At 38.0% G+C, this 26870-nt stretch overlaps 1 protein-coding gene and 1 pseudogene across 1 annotated transcript; both read left to right on the top strand.

The window, feature by feature from the left end:
* Positions 1 to 7379: 7379 nt before the first annotated feature.
* On the top strand, positions 7380 to 9074 carry LOC145894050 (uncharacterized). The gene is made up of 2 exons (XM_082982489.1): positions 7380 to 8143; positions 8523 to 9074. The coding sequence occupies exons 1-2, from the start codon at positions 7398 to 7400 to the stop codon at positions 8653 to 8655; spliced, it is 879 nt and encodes a 292-aa protein (XP_082838615.1). The 5' UTR covers positions 7380 to 7397; the 3' UTR covers positions 8656 to 9074.
* A 2612-nt stretch (positions 9075 to 11686) lies between these two features.
* Positions 11687 to 26568, top strand: LOC145895962 (uncharacterized; annotated as a pseudogene).
* The last annotated feature ends 302 nt before the right edge of the window (positions 26569 to 26870 follow it).

Below are 26870 nucleotides of genomic sequence, written 5' to 3'. Positions count from 1 at the left end.
TTTGAAACATGTTTAAGTCAGTTCAGGTATTTTTGTAACAGAAAGCAATGCATAAGCGACAATTTGTTCCAGATTATTCACAAATTTTAGTTTTACCTAAGCAAAAGCTCCTTCTCTCCAGACACAAACAACAGTAGTGAGGTTCTAGTTGATCGAATGAAAGTTTGGGTTCGCAAATTGCTGCAGAACGACAATCCGGTGAACCACCATCTGTGCAGTAATATCCACGTAATATCACTGGCGGCTTGGTGAAATCACATGACATTCCTGGAAAATAACCACTTTATTTTGCAACTGATTCAACAAAACGTAATTTATAATTCTTCACCTAACGTAGATTTTTATGAAATATTTTCATGGATTCAAGTGAAGTAAATTTTTAACGATATCTCGCTCACTATACGGCAAGGCCTCATGTGTTTTGGTTATTGTTTACAAATACGCAAAAGGAATCAAGTAATTAAAACTAGCAACTAAAAATCGCGTGTCATGAGGCGCACGTGACCATACCAGTTCCAAAAATAATTATCCGGAATATATTTAGTAAAACGAACCAACAACCATCTTTAAAATTCAGGTTTAAACCAGCTACGTAATAATATGTGAGAAATTCCCGTACAAAGGAACTCAAAATCAACCACACCTCTGAATGTCATGGCGACGCTGGTACTGATGAGGAGGAGAAGGATGCAGGAGGTGAAGATTTTGTTCATGGTTTAACAACAACGAAAGACCTCAGGTTGAATCGAAGTAAAAATGTCAAATTACTGTTAATTAAGGTTGAAACACGCAACAATCATTTGACTACAATGAATAAGAACACCTGGCTCGATAGGTTTATGCTGATGTGACGTCACCGCCCTTCCGGTCCAACGTTTTAATCGTGGTTCGATTTAAAATTTTTGCAGTTAAAGAATTGTCTCTAACGTACAAAATAAAACAGGAAAAAAGTCAGTAAGTCTTTACAACGTTTAACACTAGGTTGACCGCTACTTGACGTAACAGAACTTGACACCCTTTCATGAAGGTAATTTCCCTTGTTGAAAACCACAACACGCTGGTTGGAATTACCGAAAGATAAAAATTCGTCCATTGGCTGAAAGCAAAGCAAACCATTAAATTTAACCAACGGCAATTGGCCTAATTTAATAAATATTGCATTTTTGACGGCTAAAGTGGTCAATATAAGGGATCTTCATACGGAAAGTTTAAGTATACCAAAATAATATATTGCCTGGATTTGCAAAGTTTCAGAACAACAAGTTAATATTCCAAGTGTACCTGTTGATCGTAACCCGTTGAATGGTGATGTTAAAATTAAGTGTTTCTTTCCACCTACACCGGCCCAAAGAAAGCAAATATTTTGAGATTATTATTATCATTATTTAGTACCTAATGTAAACTTTTTGTGGAAATGTACTGGAAATAAAATGGTCGTTTCAGAATTTGTGACATGGATTATTTATTTGTAGATTTTTTCTCATTTTTTCATGTATTTTATGCTCTTGTTTTAATTTCTTTATTCCTCAAGCAATCGGGAGTTAAAACACCACAGTTTGGTTTTAGCAACTTTCCACGCGATATCACAAATCAAATCATTTGTGGTTTGAGCAAAACTCTACTACGCGAATGAATGTGCACACATGTTATTGCAACGGAACAATAAGTTTAGTACCACAAGCAAACACTTTTGTCTTCTTTGTAGTCGCCAACGGCCGTCGCGATCTTTTCGGAAATAACTTATCGCATGACTGCGTATGCATAAACTTTTACTAAAAACATTGTAAAAAGATGAGGTTGAGGTTCGGCAACTTTTGCAGAACGCACCGAGGTTATTGACGTAGAGAACCGAATGTTTCAGAGGAAGTCGAATAATTTATGGGCTTTCGTCGAGCCAATGTGCTTAGATTGGGAAACGTCCACTTAAACTTAAAAAAGCAGGCTGAGGTTAATATGGATTTTAAGACAAAACCTTCACAAAATATAAGTTATACGAATTATATTTGCTTTCATCAGCAAATCAAACAAATCAGAAATAAGTTAGTTGTAGATATAAGGAAAATTGGCTCTCTGGCATCACCTTGTGGGCTGGTTACGTTGTATGGCGGCCTGGGTTTGGGACGAGGATCTATTTAAGTAGGTTGACGTGGGCACTAATATCCAATTTTTAGTTTACTACTTACCAACATAACCATTTTGCCAACCATACTTCGTATAAATTGTTACGCCACAACATTGTCCACATTGCTTGATTTACATTTCATACCTCCTGATGAAGGCTGCTGCATTACAGCCGAAACTTCGAGAAACGTCAAAAAAATAAAATTTGCCAGAAGATCAGTATTCAGCAATACTTTATTCTTATATGACTGGTAAAATTAAATAAGCGAATGCATCCGACTGACCGACCAAGCGTATACGCAGAAATGTATTTTGGTGTCAAGACTTTATGGTTTGGGCAGGGTCTCAACATGTCTAAAAATAACAACATATCAAACCCTTGATTTCATTGCAAACGTCGTTGGTGGAAAACGTTTGGAAATCTATTCACATGTCACGTGACGTTCCGCTCCAACGCTTCACAACTACAACTTCTTCTTTTTTGTTTTCTTCAAATACGAGAGAGATCTAAAAAATGGAGAAGGGGTTTTATTGGTAATGAAACCGTTCTGGTTTTACCTGTGCCAAATATTCTGCTTTCCGAACACAAGCCGCAATAAAGAGGTTATTGTCGAAATATTATTTTGCACATCACTGTACTTAACATATCAATTGGGCACAAGTGGCAATGACAAATTGCGCAGCAGAACATACCAGTCTCAGGTTGCTTAACTGCTTTGATTTCTGATACACTTTTTGAGACAGATTGATTTTTAAGACACGTTCGACAGCACGAGCTTTCGCTAGCTACTACGTTCACTTCGTCAGGTGTGGATTTGTCGCATTAGAAACAATAGTACAGCTGATAACGATTAATATTTAACGAGATTATGTAAATAACGTGGAAATCATTTAGTTGTCTGCCACAAACGTTGTTTGCATTTAGATTCGAACAACTTCTCATCTACGTAACAAAACACAAAAAGAACGCCCAAGCAAAATTGTATGGGGAAGGTGGAATACATGAGTTATTTCATTTTAAAATTCCATGATGACGTTTTTTGTTTCTGTGAAACACTCATAGGTCAGTGATTCTGACTTCGTGAAAAGTTAGGAAAATATGTTCCACATGAATGCTCGTAGTCTAAATATTCGTTTAATTACTTTTACAAACATATTCAAACAAACAGCAATAAAATATTTGACAACAAACTTCTTTTACGCAGGGTTTACTAATCTGTTTAATAGCGTTGGTACATATACGTAGACGTGCAACCAAAAAAGATATATGGCAAGGGATACATGTATAATGGTGTTTACCCACGGGGAATCACAACACTGCCAAATTGAAAAACATAAAGAACGGCGCCCGTGAACAGATTTGAAAACACCAAACTTATCAAAGTGTATGTGGAATGTGCACTAATAAACCTGCTCCTTCCATGTAAAAAGCGCGGCTGGCAACGGAAAGTTTCAAACTTTCCCCATTGATCCGTCGTCGGTTTGTAATCTGATCGTCAAGTTACTGCGGCGAAAAGTTTGTCGCTGAACAATATACGTGGAACTGTGTTTGTTAAATTGCTTACGTTGCTAAGCGATATTGTTTCGCAACAATGTAAAAAAGCGTGTTGGTAACGCCATCATGGGCTCGTTTAGAATTTCGGGTAATCAGGTTTGAAATCGTTTCCAAAAACAAAATGATCCGATGCTTTGTCCACAACCAGACTTGTTTGCTAAATAATGGAAATAGCATTGATGGAAGTGATTTGATGAACATTGTGTTTATTGTTGTCTTGTGTTACCGGTGTGGAAGGACGCGCCATCCATACGTAATATGATCTTGGGAAAATATTTGTCGCTGAACAACTCACATAGAATGTTCGTTACATGGTGTTTGTTAATTGTTTACGTTGCCAAGTGATATTGTTTCGTAACAATATAAAAAGCTGTTGGTAACGCTTGGGGGTGGGGTAGAATTTCGAGTAATCAGGTTTTGAATCGTGCCCAAAAGACGAAGGATCGGATATATATATGGAGGCACTATGGAGTGAGAAGACAGTTACACATAGTCGTGTTTACGTGGAGTTAGCAAGGCACCAGGTTAATATGACAGGTCCACAAAACATTACCATAAAGTTTTAACGGAAGGCATGCACGTTCTGGATGAAAATGGGTGCTATGTGTTACTTTGTGTGTGTAGTGGAATAAGGACTTCCCATAAACGGTTTGATTATTTTTGACAGACGCTTACTTATACGAAAGGTTTTAGAATATGTGGGTGTTTATGTCTGTGTTGTTGAAGTTAGGACCCACGTTTTGCAGTTATATTTGATAGTGATCCAAATATTTACCTGACGTTTTGGTATTTAATGGGATTGTTTTCTATTTGAACTGCAAACTCAATAACTACAGAGCCAACCAATCTATATATAAAACTTGAAAGTTATTGATCGTCTAATTGGGTGTTTGCTTTTCAAAATTATGCAAAAAAATGCATCTCAAACCGCAACGTTAAATAAAATCTGTAGGCAGAAATGAACACAACCATTCGCTCATCACTTATGCGCCTTCAAATTAACATAGGGTGATGATTTCGCATTTGATCTTAATCTCTTGCTAATGTGACGAAGCGTGGAGCTTTCCCAAATAATTTCCACGTAAATTTGTGCAAAGGCTTATTATTCGTCACAAAACCCAAATTGATCATCAATAACGATTGTTGTATCACAAAACCTCAATACGTCACATACAAGAAGCAAGTGCATCATATTTGATCGATAGTGAAAGTTAAGAAAATATTTTCCGCATGACTGTCTGTAGCCTAAATATTCCATTAACTACTTAGCTGCACTGATGAAACCTGTTAGATCGAAACGGCATTCACCTTGTCCGCAGGGCACTTTGAAAAGCATCATTGCCTTCATTGCTTTTACTTAAAATTACAACAATTTTAAGTCAAGTTTATTTCGCTAGGTTTCCAAATTTCTTAATAGTGTTAGCACATATACATACGTTCAACCACAACAACAGAAATCAACAAAAAACACGTTGTATGATGGTGTGGAGTTTCTTCATTTCGTTTTGACTTTCGTTTGGAAAACGAAATTTCGTTTCGTATGACATTTTTTCGTTTCGAAACGATAAACAAAAACGCACCAGATGATGTTTGAAATTGTGAAACATAAAAAACGGCGCCAGTAAACTGAATAGGTTTCAAAAATTCAAACTTATACACTGTGTGTTTAGACTATTTGCTAATCAACCTGACTCTTCCTTGTTAGTTGAAGTTATATAAATTTCCTCATTGATCAGCCGTCGGTTTGTAATCTGATCGTCAATTTACTGTGGGAAAAGTTTGTCGCTGAACAATGCACGTGGAACTGTGTTTGTTAAATTGCTTACGTTGCTGAGTAATATTGTTTAGTAACAATGCAAAAAGCTTGTTGGTAACGCCATATTGGCTCGTTTAGAATTTCAGGTATTCAGGTTTGAAATCATGGCCAAAAGCAAAACGATCCGACGCTTTGTTCACAACCAGACTTGTTTGCTGAATAATAGAAATAACATGGATTGCTGTGATTTAATAAACATTGTGTTTATTGTTATGTTGTGTTACCGGTGTGGAAGGACGCGCCATCCATACGTAATATGATCTTGGGAAAATACTTGTAACTGAACAACTCACATAGAATGTTCGTTACTTGGTGTTTGTTAATTGTTTCGTTTCTAAGTGATATTGTTTCGTAACAATATAAAAAGCTGTTGGTAACGCTTGGGTGGGGTGAAATTTATAGAGAGGCACTATGGAGTGAGGAGACAGTTACACATAATCGTGTTTACGTGGAGTTAGCAAGGCACCAGGTTAATATGGCAGGTTCACAAAACATTACCATAAGTTTTTCGCAAGGCATGCACGGTCTGGATGAACATCGGTGTTACTCTGTGTATATAGTAGAATGAGGATATCCCAAAATTTTTTTTGATTTTTGACAGACGTTTATTAAAGCGAAAAGTTTTAGAATATGTGGGTGTTTATGTCTATGTTGTTGCAGTTAGGACCCACGTTTGTTTTGCTCTACACATGTGTTTACTGAAAAATGCAAAACTTTGGTTTTACTTATTCGGTTATATTTGATGGTGATCGAATATTTACCTGACGCTATCGTATTTAATGGGATTGTTTTCTATTTGAACTGCAAACTCAATACAGAGTCTACCAATATCTATGTATAAATTTAAAGTTATTGATTGTATTGTTTTGTAACAAAGTAAAAAAGCGTTTTGGTAACGCCATGGAGCAGGGTAAAATTTGAAAACGTGGTCAAAGCAAAATGATCCGACTCACTTCGTTTTGGTGATAAAGTTTTTGCAGCAATCACTTTCTCCACCACCCGACAAGTTTGCCAAGTCTAAGCGGAATTCTCTACGAAATTTTGTTTTATGTTTTTTTGTGAATATTGCCTAAAATTATCCACATTTACACCGACCAGGGGTACATTGATGCTAAATACCATCGTTTGTAACATAGATAAACACAGAAGTACATCTCCATCAATTGGTATAAAAGAAATAACATTGATTGTCGTGATTTAATGAACATTGTGTTTATTGTTGTCTTGTGTTAACGGTGTGGAAGGACGCGCCATCCATACGTAATATGACCTTGGGAAAATATTTCTAACTGAACAACTCACATAGAATGTTCGTTACAAGGTGTTTGTTAACTGTTTACGTTGCTAGGCGATATTATTTCGTGCCAATATAAAAAGCGAGTTGGTAACGCCATATGGGCTCGCTTAGAATTTCGGGTATTCAGGTTTCCAATCGTGGCCAAAAGCAAAACGATCCGACGCTTTGTCCACAACCAGACTTGTTTGTTGAATAATGGAAATAGCATTTATTGTCGTGATTTGATGAACATTGTTTATTGTTGTCTTGTGTTAACGGTGTAGAAGGACGCACCATCCATACGTTTTTGTTAATTGTTTACGTTGCTAAGTGATATTGTTTGGTAACAATATAAAAAAGCGTGTTGGTTACGCTTGGGGGAGGTGTAGAATTCCGTCGAATCACATATGTGGAGGCACTTTTCAGTGAGAAGTTACACAGAAACGTGTTTCGCAAGGTAATTTTAAGTTGAGGGCAATATGTGCAAACAACAGTTTCTATCCATGAGAGTCAATGTTTCAATTATAATATTGCATTATAGTTGTCACAAACGTAACTTTTGGTTGGAAAAGTATACAAAGCAAAAAGAAACACAAATTATTTTTAGGTTGTGTCTGTAGTTTAACACAATGGAAGAAATCTCTGAATTTGACCAAGAGTTTCGAGGGCAGTTGTTGTATGTGTCAAATAATAAAATAGAAAAAGATCTCCTCAAAAAGCTGAAAAAATATTGCGATGAACGTCCTGATAAACTTGGCCCGCCCACGAAACTGGTTGCCCGGTACAGTTATATTGGAGATGAAAAGACTGAAGAAAAGAAAGGGCAAGATTTGCTTTACGAATTCATTAGAATTGTGACTGGGAAAACGTTTAAAAAGGGAAATTATTTCGTCTTTAACTGCTCCGATCTAACTATTATCCTGCTTGCCTGCCCAACTGACGACCAACCTGGGAAGGGGGTAATTATTACATCTGCTAGTTCAAAAGTGAATGATTATGAAGCTTTTGAAACAAAACTTGCTTGTAATGGGATTGGTTTTCAAAGGTACTTCAAGAAGTTTATGACAGAAACAGTCAACGTAAAATATGCAACAGAAAATAAAGAAACACGAGAGAAAAATATTTGGTCTTTCGAGCTCTCAGTTACCTTGGTATTCGAGATTGCCAGACGACTTGCTGATGGTGATGCCCACAAAAACATTCCTGTGTCATCCTGCATCTCCGCTTGTCTGTTGATATTTGGCAAGCACAAAATGATAAGTGGTGATAAAAATGAAATAATGAAGAAACTGTTTCTGCTTTTTGAATCCGAACAGGAGACGGTTAAAGAAGAGAACGAGAAAAGGCAAAATGTAGCAAAAGAGATTATTGATGCGTAAGTCATCAGTTGGGAAACTTAGTTTCTTACTTTTCAGCACATAAAACTATTTACACTATAATGTCCTCCATTTATGTTTTTGATCCGATTTACAATCAAAGTAGTTATTAGTAACGTTGATCGTTGAATTCAAATTCACTTTGACCCAAATCGTGCTGATTACATACCATCGCAAACAAAATACGAAACTTAAACAAATATTTTTTTAAGTTGATTTCCCACATTGTCGTCCAAATTAAACCGTACTCAACCAGTTTACTCTCGATAATGGCCATTTTACATATTTGCGCTTGGCTTTGCCTTGAGATGTACAATGTGTTTCTTGCTTCGACTTGTACAAAATTACAAAATTAACCATTTTCCTTCTTTGCAACAGTTATGTCAAAGACTCCAAAAAACTTCAAGAAGAAATGAAGAAACTGAAAGAATATATAACACTTCACTTCAATCCATCGTTTGTCCCAACTACCGACTTGCAAAACCCAAAAATATCAAATGACAACCAGTAAAGGTGTCAAAAAGCCTTTGGAATTGTGCGTGTTGTGTACAGTTAAACATCTTCATTTGACTGGTAAATTATATTATTTTTTGTAAAAGCAATTGTCAATTTTCGAAAATTCTCAAAATCATTTTTGTGTAGCACAAGTTTCATTATTTTTATGTCAATTTGTTCATTCCATTAACGTATTGCAAAAACATAATTAACAAAACCAGATATTGCTTTATTAAAATTGCGTTACATTGCAACTGGTATTTGCTCGTCGTTGTTTTGATGTGTGTAGCTTAGTTAGCTTCGTAGTTTGTATTGATGTTTTTACAAATATAAGCATCTCAATTTATCGCACAATGTATGTTGATATTTGTGACAAGGTTTTCTTCAAACTGTAAAGTTTTGTTGAAGCATTGATTGGTTTTGAACAGGCTTATTTACACACCTTTTTAAATAAAAGTGTCTATCATCGTATTTTATGATCGTTTTATAAATCGTTGATATGATGCAAATGAATGGCCATGTACTACATATTAGGTAGCACCGCTCGCGAGTAATACACGTCCTCTATATAGTTATTGTAAATGCAGGAGTTTAAAACGGAGAAACTTGGAACCAGTTATGCGTTGCGAAGTGTTTACCAACATTAACCTCGTAACATTAGCGTTACTTCAAAATATAAGTTGCGAATAATATTTGCTTTCATCAGCAAATCAGAAAAAAGTTAGTTGTAGATTTGTAAAAATTGGCTCTCTGACATCACCTTGTGGGCTGCATGTCACAAAGTTACTTCTATTGTTTCGCGACTGGGTTTGGAGCAAGGATCTCTTCAGCTAGGTTCAACATTTAGTTTGATACAGAATTTTAGCTATTTACATCACCATCATAAACATTGTGGCGAACTTGAACAATAATCTCATGTCAGTAACGCAAATTAAAATTTTCTCAATTCCAATTTTTTTTTGTATGAGAAATGTTTAAAGACCATAAATACAATCGATTCTGAAAAAAAGTTGCAGTAACCTTTTGAAAAAATCAATAAACGGTATTTATCAATGTTTGTTCCCCCTCAAATTATGTTTGTCGGCTGATGATAAAAAAGTGTGTCTAGTACGCCAGAAGATGAGGTCGAGTTTCGGATAATTAGGTTTGGAATTTTGTTCAGAGATAAATCAATCCGACAGACTGAGACGCTGTCTCTATAAATGAATCCGATACCAAACATTCACGCAGAAATGTATTTTAGTGTCAAGGCTTCGTAGAGGTGCAAGGTTGCATCATGTGGCAAAAAATTTAAACGTTTGGAACCCTTGATTATAAGGCAAAGGTCGTTGGAAATCTATTCATATTGTCACGTGATGTTCCGCTCCAACGAGTCACAGCGACAACTTTGATATTCTTGTTGTTTTATATCTGGGTTACATTGGGTAGAATATTGCTGTATCAACTGTTTGGGCAGTCGGTGTATAAGGGTACAAACACGTGTTGAAATCTTCAAATGTTAAAATCTTCGTGTTAAGTGATTTTTAGTGTTGAAGTCTACGTCTATTGTAATTTAAAACAGAAATTTCTGTGAGCCGCATACAGATGGCCACTGTTTCTACCTATGAGGTCTCGTCAGTGCAGCTGGGTTTCTAGACTTTGCCGACCAAAGCAGAACTGTTTGGAACTGCAAAACGAATGAGGATCCACGAACATACGAAATGAATGGTCGATTGCTTTAAATCTAAGGGATATCTTATGAATGAGTTCCATAATGTCGTTTGATCTCCATAGCAAAAGCTTATCGCTCAAGCACAAGGACCCTGCCCAAGCGACACTGAATAATTTTTGTGGTGACGTTAGAAAAAAGAACTTGCCGATAGCAGGGGATTAAGTTCAGTTTTGTTTAAATTATCCATTTCCTGATTTTTTCAAATCATAATTGACTGGTTCAGGTTCAGCAAAAATTAACCGCTCAAACCGTGCAGTTTATTTATTGATGTTGATACGATAAAATATAAAGGAATTTAGTTGTTTATTTAATTGATGCATTTACTTTCAGCATTTAAACAATTTAGAATGACAGACCTAACTGCCATAAAAGAAAAAAAGAGTATGCGAAACTTAAGGACAATGAAAACAAATTCCGAGATCAACTTCTTTTGTGTCTGCAAATCAATGAAAACTTGCTGAATAACATTAAAAAGTATCTTAGTTCTCCACCAAAAAGATAATTTAAATAAGCGGCTCAGTGCTAAACATGGTTCCACTGACTACGTTTCGTCTCTACGCCGTCTTTAAGGTGAAACATATGTGTGGAACGTTTTAGTTGTGAACGTAGACTGAGAACTTCGCGTGACGACAGAATAACGACAGGAATTTGTGTTTAATGTTGCTAAAGGTGTGTTTTTAATAACTATTATAGTTTTACTTTTACAAATGTTTGTAATATGCAACCCACCTAAACAGTATAGGTTGCCGAACAAACAGAGTAAAACTATTTTATATCACTTAGAATTAACTTAAAAACACGCATTGTAGACAAAACCTCAATAACAATCAAGGAACAACAGCAACATCTTCATACAAACTGCTTACTTGAGTGAATTTTTAGCCTTTCCAGGCATCTTCAAACCCCAGCAAGCGCATTGTGATGTTGTCAGTCTTCATGGCTTGGTTCGTCTCGTTATTCATCGCGTTGCTGCCACTCACGGTCGAGTTTGAAGAAAAATTCCAAACCAAAGCTTGGATCGAAAAAAATATCATCTTTTGTGACGTCACAGTCGATATTTCCGGTAAAATATTCTGACCAAAGTTGTAGTTTTACAAGTGGATTTGACCCAAATTATCATTGAATTTACTGGCAAAGCGTTTACGTAAAAGTGGCGAAACTTTATGGCAATGAATAAAATTATTCTTTCCATTGTTAAGCTGCATGTTGCACGTTAGAGGTATAGTTCTCCACATAAGCATCAAGTTGATTCCACTGTTCCGTAACACATTGTTGTGTGCTTTTAAATTTGTATTCGTTGGAATTTACAAACGCTAACTTTTGTTTCTATACAGACATGAACTTTTGTGAAGCGAGTGGTGGAGTTTTATCGCGACGTAAACCACACCGACGTCACTTCCGCCTGGAAACAAACAAACCTTGCGACGTCATGGTCGGATCTTTACCGTGTGCTCATCCGAGGTGGATACCATATACTGGATAAGCCGAAAGGATATCTCGGGTACAATGAGTTCGAGGTTGGGTTCACACACACACGATTTGGCGAAATCGTTGTTCTTTTATCGGTAGCGTACGCTCGCGAGTCAGCAGAATCCTCCTGTGCAAAGCTTGTGTGATGAACTCTGCCTAACTGCTTAATCCACGCAAAACCGATTTAATGAAATCACTCAGTGAATTATTCAACGAAACAAAATATTTTGTTTATTCTATTTATCTTCTATCCATCAGTTCAATTTCTTTGTATTTCGGCAACTTGTATTTGGAACGTCCTGAAATATAAACCATAGCTGTTGGAAAAATCACCTTATTTTTATTTCAGATACTACAGCAGCAACAGTGTGTGCATAAGCAGATTGTTCGTCACTTCGTCGGATGAGGCGTGGAGTTATACGATGTTTATTATCTCCTTCAACTTCGTCGCTTTCTTGTACGTTGCCTTCTCGTACTTTCTCATCTACAAAAAGACGACCAAAAGTGGGCGGATTTTCAACCATGGTCAGAATGCACGAGTTTCAAAGAAAAATAAAGGTTTGATTAAAACTTTCTTCGTCGACTGTCATCCAATTATATACAGACCCTCACTGACTAGTTCTGAAAAGTAACTCCGCAAACGAAGTCACCTCTTCTACAAAACCCTTACATCACCAATGTACGCGCTGTAGTTTTTAATAGCAAAGTAAAAAATGCATCTTTCGGTATTTTAACGGCCTCGCCTCCATGCTCTACGTATATCCACGTTTACCATAACATGAAATTTTTTCATGAATTTATTAGCGTGTTGCGTGAATAAGATTTCTATGTCAGTCGTCACAAAGTACGTTCAAGCACTGCATTGCCGACCTTTTAATTATCCCTTTATCTGTGGAACCTTGCAATTGTAAACCATTGTATTTGTATGACGTGAATATGACTTAAATTCTAGCCGAAATAACCGCCTCCCATTTTGTCACATCTATTTATCTTCCTGTTGTTTTACAGATATGCAGAACAAAATCATAATCCTCATCCTCACCGACTTCTGTAGCTGGATTCCACTTTCCCTGATGACTTTCCTCCATTTCAGCGGTTTCATGTTGCCCTCTGTGGCTTACGTCGTGTCGGCAGTTATTCTTCTTCCCATCAACAGCGCCATCAACCCTCTCATATACTCCACCGCTTTGGATAAATTGCGCAAGAATGTGGTTCACAAAGTCAGCTCAACGTTGTCCAGGCAACCGATAACCCAAAGCACGGCTTTTCAAACCGCCCAAGTGTAAAACGATCCTCAACCCCGCAGAAACTTTTCATAACCCTGTTGATTTGCGATCTTTGCAACAATGTTTTCATGATGTATTGAAGTAATATTGGTTGTTTGTATAACTGACTGCAAACAGAATATTGTGCAGTAAATATTTGATGTTTTCGATACGGTGTAACCTTTTCCCTCGATTGGAAAAGGACTGCAGATCGATCCATGATGTCATCACTCGTGACGCGGTAGAGAATCGTATTAATTTGTGACGTTTGTGACAAAACCTTGATATTTAAACCTGACATCCTGTGACCACATTAGTGCAATATTCGATCGACCAGCGGAAATTCTAAGGTCGGTATAATGGACAAACCTAGCGAACCGGAACGGAAGTCTAAAGTCTCAAACGGATGCAGCGGAATTTAAAGTGAATCATCACATATGCAGTGGAGGTTGCATTACCATCGGACATTGGATTCATTCCAAAGTCCGACTGAACAACTATAAACTCAATCTGATAATGAATGCATAAGGTTGCGTTGAGTTAATGCTGGCCTCTGTGCAAATGACTAAAGCAAATTCAAACAAACCATGCCACTGTTATTTATTGGCAAGCACCGTTGCTATGCAACGCGAAAAGCTTTAAATTCACGTTCAAAGCATTATTGTTCCGGAATGTCGTGACCACGGGAAATTGCATCTGCATAAAAAGTTTGAATGAACTTTAACAGACTGATGAATGATCAGTTTGGACACACTTTGTGAACAAGCAAAATAATAATAAATTACCAATTACAACTATGGTATTTCAAATTATTTCAACAAAAACTTCTGTTAGGATTGTTGTGGACGTTAATGTACCGTTGATTCGTATTGAGCTTTTTAAGTATAACGATAAGGTATATACCGAAAAATATATGTACTATTATAGTTTTTAAATTGTTACTGATGCTGCCATCAGGCATATTTATTGCTTAATACTGCTCTTCTGGCAAACAGCTAAGAACAAGATTAAAAGAGCACCAAAGGGACGTGAGAAACCATGAGGAAAAAACGGCTCTTTCGCAACATGCGGCCGAATCAGGACATGCGGTGGACTTTACAAAAACGATCATTTTGGAACGCGAGTCCGATAGGCACAAGAGGATGTTTTTAGAGTCGTTAAACATCAATACGCATGCGTCATCACTCAATGACAAGAAACAAACTCTGTTTCCACCGGTTTATCGACACTTGCTAGAGAAAAATTATGCCGATAGACATTACGCACTTCAAAAACCGTGATAAAACCGTGCGGTTAGTGATAAGTATACTGTGCAGGTGTGTTCGCCCTTATCGCTTTTTCGTTGTTTCACTTCTTCTTTCTTTTTAGCGTTTCTGTTTATGTGCCTCAAATTGTCCACTGTGGTAGACTTAGATACTTCCTCCTGATGAAGGCTGTTGCATAATAGCCGAAACGTCGAGAAACGTAAATACAATAAAGTTTGCCAGAAGAGCAGTATTAAGCAATAAATATGCCTGGCAGCATCAGTAACGTCATCGTATGTTACGATAGTCAGTAAATATTTTACTTTAAACTGACATGGGCTTCCTTCTTTTGTTAATCCTGCTCCTTTTACTCAGCTTTCAACGCTCCAGTACTTCAGGTATGTGATTTGTGATTGTATAAACTTGTTTATCTGATACATGGACCAGCAACTAACTGGCTTGGAAATCGTCCGGTGACCAATTCTGAACAAAAACAACCAAACCATAAATTCACTCTTTCTAACCACAGGTTATGACCAAACATAATTTACGGCGAGATTCTTAATTAGTCCGTTTACTTTTCTTTTACGAACTACACGCACTGAGCTACTGATGCTGTCAGGCATTATCATATTATAAAAAAAACTGAATATAGACGCCATATATTATGAACTGCATGCGTCATCAAATATTCGTAAAGCGCGTTCCTTAAAAAAATGCCACATATTTTATTTGCGCTTGACCAGATGGTTGATTGACTCATAAAAACTTACTTAATAGAGTTGATTACATTATTTACCCCCACAGAGTGGAAACCGAATTTTATCTGCGACGACGGAACAGTAATTTTACAAAATCGGTTTTGTTCCAACTTCGCCGATTGTCCTGACAAAAGTGATGAAAGAAAACCAGAAATTGTGTCGGACGAAACCAACCTTACTTCAGAATATTTAATGTACGTTTAACTATACTGTAAGTTGAGTTAAGCCTGTAGGTTGAGTTAAGCCATCCAACAGCAATGCAAAATTTGTTTTAGTTAATTTATTTTTGTGCAGTCCTGTATTCTCCACTTACGATAAGACTTTGCCAATTGCTGGCATGGTTTGATAGAAATTCAGAAAGTCAATATATTGCGTTTGTAAGGCGTTAGCGCCGTAAATAACTACATGTACTGGTTGTTGTATTAATTCAAGTACACACGAAAATGTGTCAGTGCTTTTATATTAGAATAATTTCCAGAACAATTAAAAACCTGCGTTGCATTTCAGATGCTCGCTGCCTCGTTCCCTGGGTTGGATAGAAGCTTGTGCGATTCGTCGTGTTGAGTTTTGTCGAGGCCACACCCAATGCATCGGTAAAACACTGTGCGACGGTTGGTGTCCAGATTTTTATCGCTGTCCGGACGGAAGTTGTCGCCAAAGAGCTTCATTGTGTGATGATGAATTCTGCAACGATTGTCCGTCTTCGAGAAGGTTTGACAATGGACACGGGTTTAAGTGTTTGAGAAATGGAAGGTTATGCAATCTGCCACAAAACGTTCTGTTTGATGGAATTTCTGACTGTGACGATGGTACGGATTTATGCTATGTTCAAAGTGGGAGTAATCTGAATGGTGACCCAAGGTAAGTTTAATGTGTTTGTAATGAAATGCATAAGTGGCTGTAAAAGTTACGTATTAGTGATTATGGTGTTTATGGTTTAACTTGGGCTTGATTCTGTAATGTACTTTGCATTTTTTGCATTTCGCTTTTTCGTGATGTAAAACGCTTTGGGCCCACTGGTTGGCTTGGAACGATATAACTGCAAATTTAAAGTTTACTGACTAATAATGTTTTGCAAAAACAATTTTTTTACAGAGACGTCAGAAACCGAACCGGGTCCTCATTTAACTCCACCATATGTTTCGCGTGTCGAGACGAACAACACACGATCGTATCGAGTTCAAACGTGTGTGATGGGAAGGTTGACTGCCCCAACCTGAAGGACGAGTGCCAATGTGAGAAGGAAGCACAAGGAATATGTGGTTATGTCAGCAAATATGAAGAACACCCGACGTAAGTGGATTTATAAGCGGCCTAAGTTTCAACTAAGGGTCACAGGGTTTGCGTCGAAGCAAGCGTAAAATTGAAAACAGTTTCTTTAAATATGGCGACAGTCACATCACATATGAATACAGGAACATATTAGAAAAAAATTTGGCTGAGATGTGATCAAAAATATTAAATTAATGATGTCGTCTACAACAAATTAATATTTCACTAGTAATGCTGTATTATTCACCGGCAAATTTATGCATGTCTCGGTAAAAATTCATCCACAACTAAACATGTTTTTTATATGAGCTGCATACAGATGGTCACTGTTTCGGTCATCGAGATCTCATGAGTGCAGCTTGGTGCGACTCTTCTTTGCCTGCAGCTCACAGAAATCATATTATTGGCTCCACTTTGCTTATCTACATGTTTTTACTTCGCAGAATGATAAAGAAATGCGACTGCTTTGATTCGAACGGAATTTGTCACAATATCTTAACTCTCAACAAAACCACGTGCGCTCAAACTTCACCTCCAGCTTGCCACCTGTCGAACTCATGCAACCAAGACTTTCCCTGCGACATGCTCTGCTCCTACCACTTCCGGTGTCCGGATATGACGTGTCTACCAAGGTCAACCGTGTGTGACGGTGACGTGTGCAACGATTGTTCGTCATCACAGAGATGGAACAACGGACACGGTTTCAAGTGCGCGAGGAACGGGGGTTCTTGTGTTCTGCCACAAATCTTGTTATTCGACGGGATTGCGGACTGTGATGACGCAATAGATTTGTGTTACGTAAGCCAGGAAAACGACACGGTTTTAATGGGAAATCCCAGGTACATAGAAATCACATTTTTCTCACCAAACCTTATCTAAATGTGAATGGAGTTACCGGTTACCATTACTTTTACATTGCTGCAAGATATAATTCGAAATGGTTAAAGTTTATTAAATTAATGCAGCAAAATCATTTTAACGCTCAGGCAAGGGTGCTAATGTACCATGAGGGTATTCTGTATTTATATGATTTGGTTAGACGGAATACTTACCAACAATCAACAAGTTTCTGTTGTGAATTAAGTCATACAAGTAAAACATCACTTTGTTTAAAGCGACGTCAGACAATCGATATTCGCTGAATTCAACAATTCCGCTTGCTTCCGTTGCCACGACAACGAAACGATAATCTCCAGCAAAAGCGTGTGTGATGACGTCATCGATTGCCCTGACTTAAGTGATGAATGTTCTTGTGGCGGGGAAACCCCAGATTTGTGTCGTCATGCTACGTCATATGCCTCAAACCCAAGGTGAGCGTGAATTTAAGTGTCTCTTATTGTTTTGAATTTATGGGTGAATGTGTATTTAGAGGTTGCATGGTTGCCATGCAATCCAAATTGTAATTTTCTCATTCCATTTTAATGCACATATGATCTTTAAATAGCAGATTTTACAGCGACACTATTGGTTAACCCTTTCTCAAAATGCTGTTTGTTTGTCAACTTTTTTCATTGAGTGCAAACTGAAGGCCCTTCCTGTTGTATGAATTATATGCTCACCAATTACAATTTTCAAATTGTGAGCCCTATTTATTGATTTTACAAACATAATTTTCTTATTTAACTTTCAGCCTCGTGAGAACTTGCGAATGTTTCGACGATTCAAACACGTGTCACAACCATTTGAACCCGGATGACCCCAACATGAACTGCAACAAAACCAAACGTCAGTTGTGCGATTCCCTCGTCCACCCGTGTAACTCTGGCGTCCCGTGCGACATGGAATGCCCGACGCACTTCCGTTGTCCCGACTCCACCTGCCTCCATCGATCCACCATCTGTGATGACGATACCTGCAACGATTGCTCGTCCCACCTCCGATGGCAGAACGGGCACGGGTTCAAATGCACGCGGAAGGGCAGTGATTGCAACTTGCCTCAGATGTTTCTGTGGGACGGAGTAAAAGACTGCGATGACGGGAGTGACCTTTGTTTCCTTGACAACGAAGGACTTCTCACCGACAATCCGAAGTAATTTGCTTCAAATGTTGTTGTTTCTTGTGGGGGCTGCCATCAATACTTTAAATTAAATATCTAAAATAATTTTGTTTCAATTTAAAGTGAACGCTATTTAACTTCCTTTTAGGCGCGTAAAAGTGGAAAGAATTTAAAAACTTATGTTTTCGTGGCACCAAAAAAGTGGCCGCACACAAATAATACCAAATTGTATTTCTCCAAATTGTAACAAAACAACACATCTCGATTTTTTCCACAGCGACATTCGATCATCGATGTGGGCCCAGTTCAATCACTCCCTGTGCTCCCACTGCCTATATGGTGACCTCATCATTCCTAAAACCAGCGTATGCGATGACGTCATAGATTGTTACGACATGAGTGACGAATGCTTGTGTGAAGGTCAACTTCCTGATCTATGTGCGAAGTTACAACCACAGTAAGATCTCTCATATCTCAAAGAATCCAAAGCATTTTGAATGATTACTATGGGCAGTTAATAATAATCAAACTGGGTAATGGGGTAGACCGGGGTTTCTTAAACCGTGTGTCGTGGCCCTAAAAGGTCTTAGAACCCCTGGTGTAAATAATGTTGTGTTGCAAGACTTCGACATTTGTAACCACTCTGGTTTGGCTTGTGATGAAAAATTTAGCTTGCATTGGTTGCAACGCGAAATGTAACATCGGTTTCTACCCGTTTGGAACAAGCTCCAGTCCAATATAGTTTTTTAACATGGTCTGTGTACAACACCACCAACATCCAAGCAATAACCAAAGTCCTCATTTGTATGTTGGCGTGGTGGGCAACAATACTCAATCCAACCCAACCGATGACGAGCTCCTGTTGACTGCAACCTGAAACCAAAATGGCCGAAATTTTTTTTTTTATATATTTAACCTTAGTTGACCCTAACGCTTCCATTCAGCGTCATCTCCCAACAAAGCGTATCCAGGTGCAACGGAGGTAAGTTTGATTGTGGAAGTGGAATATGTGTTGACACTCGTCAAGTCTGCGACGGAAATGTGGATTGCAACGATGGATCGGACGAAATGTAAGCCATAAAAAGAGTTATAAACTACATAATACAAATGCATGTTGTGCATCAGGTCGAATCTATGCAGTGGAACAGCACCTTGTGGAAACCAGACGGTGCCAGGAAAACTATGCCGGTAAATTGAAATTTAAAACATCATTGTTAAAACTGGGTACAAGTTACGAGGTAGGTACAAGAAAGTGGTTTAAAATTTATGTTTTGCATGACTGTTGTGGAAATTTGTTTGCACAAATATCTGAATCAGTTACGCAAAAAACATAAATTTTCAACTATTTTTTGTTCGATGGAGCTTGTGTACAACCACTCACCATAGCAACCTCATGCTTTTATTTTGACTTTGGTTCAATATAAAATAAAAGATGTTTCTCATCATCAGTTCTTAAAAAAATAGAAGCGTTGACACAAAGTCATTATAGTAATATTTGAAACTATACGCGTAAATGAGAGGTTGTTTTCAAATTTTCGTGCAGTAAAATTGAATTTGTTGACTAGATGCAGTCATTTAGCATCCGAAACTTGCGAGCAGAAAACAGCCATTTTCTGCGATGGAAGAAGCGAATGCCTAATTTTATCTGGAAGTCGGAGAGATTACAATTCACCGGCCGAGGACGAGTGCACGGAAGTTTGTGAGAAATTTACAAGAAATTCGTCCAAACCCGAAATTAAAACTGGATGCAGGGATCAACATCGGGTTCCACTGTTTGAATGCAGCGACTGTAAGTGACCATGTTACATTAGCTGCACTGTAGCTGTTAATAAACCATTCTGGAGTACTTAATACAAATGGGACAGCAACAATGTGAATTTATAACATTTTATAATCATGTTTCTCTATTTGCTCGAATGAATTTATACTGGCAATCATGCCACAATATTTGCATGGAAACTACCGAGTAGTATTTTCTCAGGGACTCACCTGCGCTCTTCACTTTGGGCGCTAAAATGATTTTCATAACCCTCAAATGAACTTGAACACGATTGGGGCATTTTGTCCAATCTGGGAATTGGTGGCAGCATTTCAGTCATTAAATTTTATGGCATTTTTGTGAAACATATACTAATAACCCTGACCGATATTTAGTTCGAAATTTCCAAAACGCAACTTCAAAAAAAAAACTTAAATAAAAAAAAATACCAAACGACTCCTTTGTTGTTGATGAACACGGTATAGTGTTCAAAACGTTTGACCGACTTAATTGCAAACTACACAGAATTACAGTTAATGAAAAAACAAGGTTCTTTGCTCGTGGTTATGATGACAGACATGTTGTAATTTCTGAGGGATTCAACTTTCGACACGTTTCTTATCAAACCTTCTTTTTACCAGATCACGTTAGACCTAAGCTATGCAACGGACTCATTGAATGCAACCACGCTTACTTCAACGACGTTTACGTTTACCACGATGAAGACCCGACGATCTGCACGTCGAAGTTCGCTTGCAACACAGTGGAAGGTTATGTCAGCATCGATCAACTGAAAGTGTGCGATGGTTTCGTCGACTGCGTGGACGGAAGTGACGAAAATGGAGAATTGTGCCCAGGTCGTATTCATTGCCAGTCGCTTGGTGGCGCTGCGGTGAGTAATTAGTTAAATCCGAAGGTTCCTAAATTGCATACAAGCGTTGAAGTGCACTTTATGATGCATGGAAGCAGGAACTTGAACAAGCCAGTACGGTGTAACACAAAAGTGTTATTGTTTTAAATAATGTTTGTTTTAAAATAGTAATTTGTTTTTAATTACGCAGTAATATTTCATGCATTGGCATCATTGACTGAATCGCCCCACTGCGCAGGTCCTTCTTGGCAATCACAGCTATCGTATCGCGATCATTAGGTTGACAGGCTTGGCAGCCAGGCATTGCAGCCTAGCTGGATCAGCCACTTTTTCCTCCGACTTTTTTCAATTACGCTTTTTTTCAAAAACGCTTTCAACCTTTAACCTTATTCCAATAACACTTCTTCTGCGTGGACACACGTGGAAACTTCACAGACAAGTTATTAAATAACCTGTCTAAAAACTTTGAAATTGATTTCCATCACAAATTATTAATAATTTTCTGTTTTCTTTTCTGTCAGCTTTCAATCGGCAAGCATCAAATTTGCGACGGTCAGATAAACTGTGATTCGTCGGAAGATGAACTGGGATGCTCAGACGACGGAAGGTTTTATTGCGAAAGTGGAAAACCTCTATTTGTGCCGAAAAAACTGGTATGAGATGATATTTTTATCAATGAGCATTCTTTCTAATTTCTCCGAGGGACGTTCCCTAGTTGCCATTTTTCGAAACCAAAACCGGAACATTTGCAGCTCTTTTTCTAAACATAAATCTTCGTGGTGTTGGATTGTTCTTAATAACAAGACTCAAACTACTGTGTAGAAATTCAATGGCGTCGGAGATTGCAGTGACTGGAGTGACTAATGTCCCTTGGTGACGTCATCAAGTGAAATGTCGTTTTCATCGAGATACGAATTAATCGCGAACCCTTTGTTACGTGGAGCTGTGTGGATCATGGGACTCGCAGCAACTTTAGGCAACATGGAAAGTATTAGGGTTTTATCTGGTAAAGTCTGACTGTGGTTTCAACTTTAGTCTGCTTACTCAGAAAACTAAGTGTTCGCCTTACGGCTGTAGAAAACATGTCACAGAACACGACATAGAATATTGTCTGTGTCCCCAAGCAAATGCTTAAATATTTGCACTACACCACTGTTTTTCAACCACCCATCTTATATGAAATCTGGTAACATTGAATGGATTTCTTCTAGTGCGAAGTGCTTACTTTAATGAATAAGTTCTTTTTAATACATTTGATCATACATCCTACAAATTATTGGGTATAATTCGAAAAAATTAAACAAACATAAATTTTTTGCAGATGGTGATGTTAAAAGAAATAAAACCGGCAACGCAGTCACGTGGTAGTCACGCATCGTCGCGCGCCAATCACATTCTAGTGTTAAACCTTAGTGCCTCAGATTTTCTCATGGGAGTTTACCTTATCATACTTGGATCTATGGGGGTTCATTACTCGGGAGAATACTGCAGCAGCGACCACACGTGGCGGTCTAGTGGGGCATGTGTTGCCCTCGGGGTGATGGTGGCGCTGTCGAGCGAAACCTCAGTGCTAACCATGGTTCTGCTGACTACGTTTCGTCTCTACGCCGTCTTTAAGGTGAAACATATGTGTGGAACGTTTTAGTTGTGAACGTAGACTGAGAACTTCGTGTGACGACAGGATAACGACAGGCATTTGTGTTTAATGTTGCTAAAGGCTTTCATTCAATAACTGTTTTCAGTTGGGTTTTTGGATACCATATTATAGTTTTACTTTTACAAATGTTTGTAATATGCAACAAACCGAAAAACAAAACACGAAGTAACACTGTAGGACATCACATACAATAAACTGAACAAACAACCTCAATAACAATCAAGGAACAACAGCAACATCTTCATACAAACAGATCACTTGAATTTTTAGCCTTTTCAAGCATCTTCAAACCCCAGCACGCGCATTGTGATGTTGTCAGTCTTCATGACTTGGTTCGTGTCGTTCTTCATCGCGTTGCTGCCACTCACGGTCGAGTTTGAAGAAAAATTCCAAACCAAAGCTTGGATCGAAAAAAATATGTTCTTTCGTGACGTCACGGTCGATTTTTCCGGTAAAATATTCTGAACAAAGTTGTAGTTTTGCAAGTGAATTTGACCCAAATTATCATTGAATTTACTGGCAAAGCGTTTACGTAAAAGTGGCGAAACTTTATGGCAATGAATAAAATTATTCTTTTCATTGTTAAGCTGCATGTTGTACGTTAGAGGTATAGTTCTCTACATAAGCATCAAGCCAGTTGATTCCACTGTTCCGTAACACATTGTTGTGTGTTTTCAAATTTGTATTCGTTAGAATTTACAAACGCTAATTTTTGTTTCTATACAGACATAAAAACTTTTGTGAAGCGAGTGGTGGAGTTTTATCCCGACGTAAACCACACCGACGTCACTTCCGCCTGGAAACAAACAAACCTTGCGACGTCATGGTCGGATCTTTACCGCGTGCTCATCCGAGGTGGATACCATATACTGGATAAACCGAAAGGATATCTCGGGTACGATGAGTCCGAGGTTGGGTACACACACATCCGCTTTGGTGAATTCGTTGTTCTTTTATCGGTAGCGTAGGCTCGCGAGCCAGCAGAATCCTCCCTTGCAAAGCTGGTGTTATGGACTCTGCCTAACCGTTTTATCCACGTAAAACCCGATTGTATGAAATCACGTGAATTCTTTACCGAAGCAAAATATTATGTTTATTTTATTTATCTTCTATCCATCAGTCCAATTTCTTTATATTTCGGCAACTTGCATTTGGAACGTCCTGAAATATAAACTGTAAAAGAAAAATGGCCTTCTTTTTATTTCAGATACTACAGCAGCAACAGTGTGTGTATAAGCAGATTGTTCGTCACTTCGTCGGATGAGGCGTGGAGTTATACGATGTCTATTATATCTTTTAACTTTGCCGCTTTCTTGTACGTTGCCTTCTCGTACTTTCTCATCTACAGAAAGACGACCGAAAGTGGGCGGATTGTCAACCATGGTCAGAATGCACGAGTTTCAAAGAAAAATAAAGGTTTGATTAAAACTTTCTTCGTCGACATTGATCCAATAATATACAGACCCTCACTGACTGGTTCTGAAAAGTAACTCCGCAAACCAAGTCACCTCTTCTACAAAATCCTTGCATCACCAATGTACGCGCTGTAGTTTTTAATACCAAGGTAAAAATGCATCTTCCGGTATTTTGACGGCCTCGCCTCCATGCTCTACGTGTATCCACGTTTAACATAACTTTAATTTTTTCACGAATTTATTCGCGTGTTGCGTGAATAAGATTTCTATGTCAGTCGTCACAAAGTACGTTCAAGCACTGCATTGCCGACCTTTAAGTTATCCCTTTATCTGTGGAACCTTGCAATTATCTCTTTATGCGTCGAACCTTGCAGTTGTAAACCATTAGATGTATTTGTGTCACGTGAATATGACTTAAATTCTAGCCGAAATAACCGCCACCCATTTTGTCACATCTATGTACCTTCCCGTTGTGTTGCAGATATGCAGAACAAAATCATATTCCTCATCCTCACCGACTTCTGTAGCTGGATTCCACTTTCCCTGATGACTTTCCTCCATTTCACCGGTTTCACTTTGCCCTCTGTGGCTTACGTCGTGTCGGCAGTTATTCTGCTTCCCATTAACAGCGCCATCAACCCTCTCATATACTCCACCGCTTTGGATAAATTGCGCAAGAGTGTGGTTCACAAAGTCAGCTCAAAGTTGTCCAGACAACCGATAACCCAAAGCACGGCTTTTCAAACCGCCCAAGTTTAAAACGATCCACAACCGCACAGAAACATTTCATAACGCGGTTGATTTGCGCTTTTTGCAACAATGTATTTATGATGTATTGAAGTAATATTGGTTGTTTGTGTAACTGACTGCAAACAGAATATTGTGCAGTAAATATTTGATGTTTTCGATACGGTGTAACCTTTTCCCTCGATTGGATAAGGACTGTAGGTCGATCCATAATGTCATCACTCGTGACGCGGCAGGGAATCTTATTAATTTGTGACGTTTGTGACAAAAGCTTGATATTTAAACTTAACATCCTGTGACCAAATCAGTGCAATATTCGATCGACGTGCAGAAATTCTGAGGTCGGTACAATGAACAAACCTAGCGAATCGGAACGGAAGTTTAAAGTCTCAAACGGATGCAGCGGAATTTAAAGTGAATCATCACATATGCAGTAGAGGTTGAATTACCTTCGGACATTGGATTCATTCCAAAGTCCGACTGAACAACTATAAATTCAATCTGATAATGAATGCGAAAGGTTGCGTTTAGTTAATGCTGGCCTCTGACTGAAGCAAATTCAAACAAACCATGCCACTGTTGTTTATTGGCAAGCACCGTTGCTAAGTAACGCGAAAAGCATTAAATTCACGTTCAAAGCATTATTGTTCCGGAATGTCGTGATCACGGGGAATTGCATCTGCATAAAAAGATGATTAAACATGAACAGATCAATTTTGATACACTTTATGAACAAGCAAAATAATAAAAAATTACCAATTGCAACTATGCTATTTCAACTTATTTCAACAAAAACTTCTGTTAGGATTGTTGTTGACGTTAATGTACCGTTGATTCGTTTTGAGCGTTTTAAGTTTTGCGATAAAGTATATACCGAATAAAATATATATGTACTATTATAATTTTTGGCCAGAAGAATTTGAATTAAGTGCTTGATGGCATTCGCAATGGAACTATTTTAACGGTTAACAACATTAACACTTACAAAAGGAAATGAAACCTTTTGTGCAACTCTTTGAAACATGTTTAAGTCAGTTCAGATATTTTTGTAACAGAAGGCGATTTATAAGCGACAATTTGTTCCAGATTATTCACAAATCTTGGGTTTACTTAAGCAAAAGCTCCTTCTCTCCAGACACAAACAACAGTAGTGAGGTTCTAGTTGATCGAATGGAAGCTTGGGTTCGCAAATTGCTGCAGAACGACAATCCGGTGAACCCCCATCTGTGCAGTAATATCCACGTAATATCACTGGGGGCCTGGTGAAATCACATGACATTCCTGGAAAATAACCACTTTATTTTGCAACTGATTCAACAAAACGTAATTTATAATTCTTCACCTAACGTAGATTTTTATGAAATATTTTCATGCGTTCAAGTGGAGTAAATTTTTACCGATATTTTCGCTCACTATACGGCAAGGCCTCATGTGTTTTGGTTATCGTTTGCTCATACAAAAAAGGAATAAAGTAACTGAAACTATCAACTAATAATCGCGTGTCATGAGGCGCACGTGACCATACCAGTTCCAAAAATAATTATCCGGAATATATTTAGTAAAACGAACCAACAACCATCTTTAAAATTCAGGTTTAAACCAGCTACGTAATAATATGTGAGAAATTCCCGTACAAAGGAACTCAAAATCAACCTCACCTCGGAATGTCATGGCGACGCTGGTACTGATGAGGAGGAGAAGGATGCAGGAGGTGAAGATTTTGTTCATATGGTTCAACAACAACGAAAGACCTCAGGTTAAATCGAAGTAAAAATGTCAAATTACTGTCCAGGTTGCAACACGCAACAATCATTTGACCACAATGAACAAGAACACCTGGCTCGATTGGTTTTATGCTGAAATGACTTCGCCGCCTTTCCGGTCCAATGTTTCAATCATGGTTCGATTTGAAAATTTTTGTATTAAAAAAAAAGTCACTAGCGTACTAAACAAAATTGGTAAAGGCAGTAACGCTTTCCAACATTTAACACTAGTATAATGTTTCTGTTGCTGCCAGGCATATTGTGATTTAATAGTCTGATCTTCTAGCACAATAAAAACGT

This window comes from Ascidia mentula, chromosome 3 (genome assembly GCF_947561715.1).
Source record: "Ascidia mentula chromosome 3, kaAscMent1.1, whole genome shotgun sequence".
In the NCBI taxonomy this organism is placed as follows: domain Eukaryota; kingdom Metazoa; phylum Chordata; class Ascidiacea; order Phlebobranchia; family Ascidiidae; genus Ascidia; species Ascidia mentula.
The sequence above is the reverse complement of the archived record's forward strand: the minus strand, read 5'-3'. Positions and strand labels throughout refer to the sequence as shown.

Bases quoted from the DNA above. Each gene is read 5' to 3' on its own strand.
- LOC145894050 (XM_082982489.1), top strand. From the start codon at position 7,398: ATGGAAGAAATCTCTGAATTTGACCAAGAGTTTCGAGGGCAGTTGTTG. The intron at 8,144-8,522 runs GTAAGTCATCAG...TCTTTGCAACAG, and splicing joins GCAAAAGAGATTATTGATGC to TTATGTCAAAGACTCCAAAA.